Source organism: Bufo bufo, chromosome 4 (assembly GCF_905171765.1).
Source record: "Bufo bufo chromosome 4, aBufBuf1.1, whole genome shotgun sequence".
Lineage (NCBI taxonomy): Eukaryota > Metazoa > Chordata > Amphibia > Anura > Bufonidae > Bufo > Bufo bufo.
Window position 1 is genome coordinate 107,824,652 of NC_053392.1, and position 4,323 is coordinate 107,828,974.

The 4,323-nt window shown below is 48.3% G+C and overlaps 1 protein-coding gene across 1 annotated transcript; it reads left to right on the forward strand.

The window, feature by feature from the left end:
• Positions 1 to 816: 816 nt before the first annotated feature.
• On the forward strand, positions 817 to 3,796 carry LOC120999027 (uncharacterized protein K02A2.6-like). Its single transcript, XM_040429906.1, has one exon. The coding sequence runs from the start codon at positions 863 to 865 to the stop codon at positions 3,794 to 3,796; it is 2,934 nt and encodes a 977-aa protein (XP_040285840.1). The 5' UTR covers positions 817 to 862.
• Positions 3,797 to 4,323: the final 527 nt, after the last annotated feature.

Sequence of the window (4,323 nt, forward strand, 5' to 3'; positions counted from 1 at the left end):
TTACGTAAACTAGCTGCCACTTGTCAGTTTGCAGACTACCTACAGACGGCTCTCCGTGACATGTTCGTCATGGGACTCTGCGACCCAGCCATACAGAAACGGTTACTCACAGAACCCGACTTGACTCTGACGAAAGCCACTGACCTTGCTACGGTCATGGAGTTGGCAACACGGGACGCCACCCTACTGAAGGCACCACCTACAACTCCTGCAAGCCAGGGTGAGGAAATATTCCACACCGCTATCACTCAACACTCGAGACGCCCGTCTCCTGCCACTCAGCTTAAACCTCGCCACCCTAATTCTTCTGTCTCTGGGACCCCGACTTGCTACCGTTGTGGTAACACTACTCACAGTGCGCCTGCTTGCAAGTTCAAGGATGTCGTTTGTTTTCGCTGTGGAAAGACTGGTCATATTGGGCGCGTTTGCCGCAGCTCTCGCTCCCCGAACACTACCACAAAAGATAGACGTAAACAGACATTCCGTGTGGATATGGACAATAACGGTTTTAGCTCTGATGAGGAGACATGTGTCCAGCATGTTGGACTGTTTCAAGTAGCTGGGAGTACACCTGCGATTAAAGTGGATGTCACACTCAATGGCTGTCCTGTCTCCATGGATGTTGATACAGGGGCAGCTGTGTCTGTCATTTCATGGACTGATTTAAAAGCATCGGGTCTGTCCCTGCCGCTAAAACCTACAAAGCTCACACTACAAACCTACAGCAAGGAACTACTACAGCCCTTGGGTTATGTAAAACCCCTTGTTACATTAGGCAACCGCAGTCAAAGTCTACGCCTTTTATGTTGTAAGGAATGGAGGTCCTCCGCTGTATGGAAGGGACTGGATCAAAGCCCTGGGCATGCCTCCTTTTACCATTGCCCAATGTACATTGCTTTCTAAAGTAGACCATTGGGTGGAATCCCTGAAGTCACGTTTTAAAGAGGTTTTTGAGGACTCTTTGGGCACCGTAAAAGGAAAGATGGCCCACCTCCTCTTGAAGCCTGGTGCTACACCTCGTTTTTGTAAGGCAAGATCAGTACCTTTTGCCTTGCGAAAAAAAGTGGAAGCAGAGCTGGACCACCTATTGGCTGAAAAGATCATAACGAAAGTGGATAGAAGTGAATGGGCATCACCAATTGTGCCTGTCAAGAAAAAGAATGGAGACATTAGGATTTGTGGTGATTTCAGGGTAGCTCTGAACAACCAACTTCTTGTGGATCAATACCCATTGCCTCGACTTGAAGATTTATTTGGCTCACTGGCTGGGGGGCAAAAGTTTACAAAAATAGACTTAAAGCAAGCTTACCTGCAACTGCAGGTACACCCAGATTCACGCCATCTGTTGACCATTAACACTCATAAAGGATTATTCCAGTATAACCGCATGGTTTTTGGCATAGCCCCAGCTCCAGCCATCTGGCAGCGGATCATGGATGAGGTACTGGCAGGAATACCTTTCACCCAATGTCTACTGGATGACATGCTCATCACTGGTCCCACTGATGAAGAACACAGAAAGAATGTTGAAGCTGTGCTAGAGAGACTCCAAAAGTATGGTTTGCGTGTCAATCTTTCAAAATGCGAATTTCTCAAGTCTCAACTGGAGTTTTGTGCCCACACGGTGGACCGACATGGGTTACACACTACTGAAGAAAAGGTCAAAGCCCTTACCCATGCCCCTACCCCCCGGAATGTCACCCAGCTCAGGTCCTACCTTGGCCTCCTAAATTACTACCACCGTTTCTTGCCGAACCTAGCACACCAGCTCTACCCATTACATCGCTTACTGGATGCAAGAGCTAAATGGATATGGACAGACAAATGTGAAGAAGCTTTTCGGCTTTCTAAAGAACTCATTCTGTCTTCTCGAGTTCTGGTCCACTATGATTTAAAGAAACCCGTCATCCTGACTTGTGATGCCTCGCCTTATGGACTGGGTGCCGTGCTTTCCCATGTCATGCCGGATGGCACGGAGCGCCCCATTTCTTTTGCCTCCAGGTCTTTAACCTCAGCAGAACAAAACTACTCCCAGATTGACAAGGAAGCTTTGGCCATTGTATGGGCCACAAAAAAATTTCACGCGTACATCTATGGTCGGGAGTTCACACTTATCACTGACCACAAACCTCTGTTGTCAATACTGAACCCTCAGAAAGGAATTTCTACAACAACCGCATCTCGCTTACAAAGGTACGCTTTATTTTTAGGAGCTTATGCTTATTCTATCAGATACCGCTCCCATGATACCCATGGAAATGCAGATGCATTTTCCAGATTGCCACTAAGAGATGACCACCCACTAAGAGAGGTACGTGTAGTGGAAGTACACAGGCCACAATCTTGCATGTCCACCTCCCTGATTGCCAGACATACAGCCACAGATCCTTTCCTGTCTCAGATATTCTCTTATGTTCAGACTGGATGGCCAGAGAGAGTTTCAGGTGAATTTCGTCCGTACTTTGCCAGAAAATGTGAGCTTGTGACTAATGCTGGTTGCCTACAATGGGGCAATAGAGTGATTGTACCCCAGTACTTGCAATCAACCATGCTAAGGATACTGCATGAAGGCCATCCTGGTGTGGTGCGCATGAAGCAGCGAGCCCGGAGCTATGTTTGGTGGCCACAAATGGATACAGCAATTGAAGATTATGTTGCTCAATGTCCTGGGTGCTGTCAAGCCCAGCGACCCCAAAAGAGAGGAACCCTGCAACCTTGGCCATGGCCAACAGAACCGTGGTCCAGACTCCATTTTGATTTTGCTGGCCCCATCCAGGGTAAAATGTATTTGATCGTGGTAGATGCGCATTCAAAATGGCCGGAGGTTTTTCAAATGCCTTCTATTACCTCAGCTGCTACCATTCTAGTCTTAAGGAAGCTCTTTGCTCAATATGGCTTGCCAACAGCCATAGTCTCCGACAATGGAACTCAATTTACATCGCATGAGTTTCAATCCTTCCTTAGTGGCTTGGGCGTCCAACACTACAAAACAGCTCCTTATCATCCAGCTTCAAATGGGCTGGCAGAACGATTTGTGCAGACATTTAAGAAGCACTTACTGTCCACTCTGGACCAGGTTGGACTGTCAGAAGAGAAGCTGCTGGAATTCTTGATCATGTACCGTAACACGAAACACGCTACTACTGGGCTGTCACCGGCTTTTCTTATGTTTGGCAGGCATCTCCGCACCAAACTTGATTTAGTTCGTCCGCAGGAACAGTCACCAACGCCTCCTCCGCCGGGCCGTCTGGGATTCCGTGCCGGTGATCTTGTATGGTCTCGGAATTACAGAGCTTTGCCTCCTTGGCTTCCTGGCGTTATTGATGGAACGCTTGGCAGAAGAATGTACCTTGTCCGCCTGGAGGAAGGCATTTGTGTTCGGCGACACCTTTCACAATTGAGGAAACGCATTTGCCGACCACTAGTGACAAAACCGACCCCTCTTTCTAACCACCCACCAGAGTCTACTCTGAACTCTGCTGGTGACATATGGCATGGTGTCTGGCATGATCCCACAAGTTTACAACCAAACCCTGAACCGGTTGGTGGCCATATTCCTGAGGAGCCCGGACATGTGCCTGGAGTTACAGAGACTGATTTGTCTGTGGGACGCCCACTGACATCTCCAGAACCTTTGACTGACTCTATCCCTCCCGGTGCTGTGCCTCTGCGTAAGTCTACCCGTCAAAGACGTCAAACGCCGCGCTGGCAAAGTGCTGAAATCTTACGGGACACATTGGAGGTCAGGGAACAGAGACAAAGGGCTCATGAAGTGCTGCGGAAATCACAGAACTGAGTTGGAGATACTACTTGCTGAACTGATCTCGCTTGCCTTGTTATGTTATGTGTTCAACATTTGTTCTCATGTTATGTTTTTTTTTTTTTTTTGGGAAGGAAAGGAGGTGTGATGTTTGTGATAGATCACTGTGACCTTTACCCTCTTTCTCCTGATGCATGATGGGGGAGGAGGAGCTGTACCAGGAAGTCAGACAGTGTGTGAGGGGAACCGGAAGCAGACACATGAGGCTGAGAAGGGATTACATCTGATAAGGACAGAAGCTGTTTGGAATAAGACTCCTCCATGTAAGAATGCCATAATGTTCCGAGTAATAAACCTTGCTCTGGTTAAGTAGTACATCGGCCTGTGTGTGTAACTTGCTGAGCAGATACTGGCTCATCCTGAGAAGGTGGGTCCTGGGTGTCCGGAGTCCACCCGTAGAGGGGGGGGGTACTGTCACTACCAGAGCTTTGAGACGTTCTCACAGCTCTGTTTCTCCACCCCTGTGATGATGTCACTACTAGAGCTTGGAGGAGTTCTCTCTG

Coding starts and splice junctions, on each gene's coding strand:
- LOC120999027 (XM_040429906.1), top strand. CDS start 863: ATGCCTCCTTTTACCATTGCCCAATGTACATTGCTTTCTAAAGTAGAC.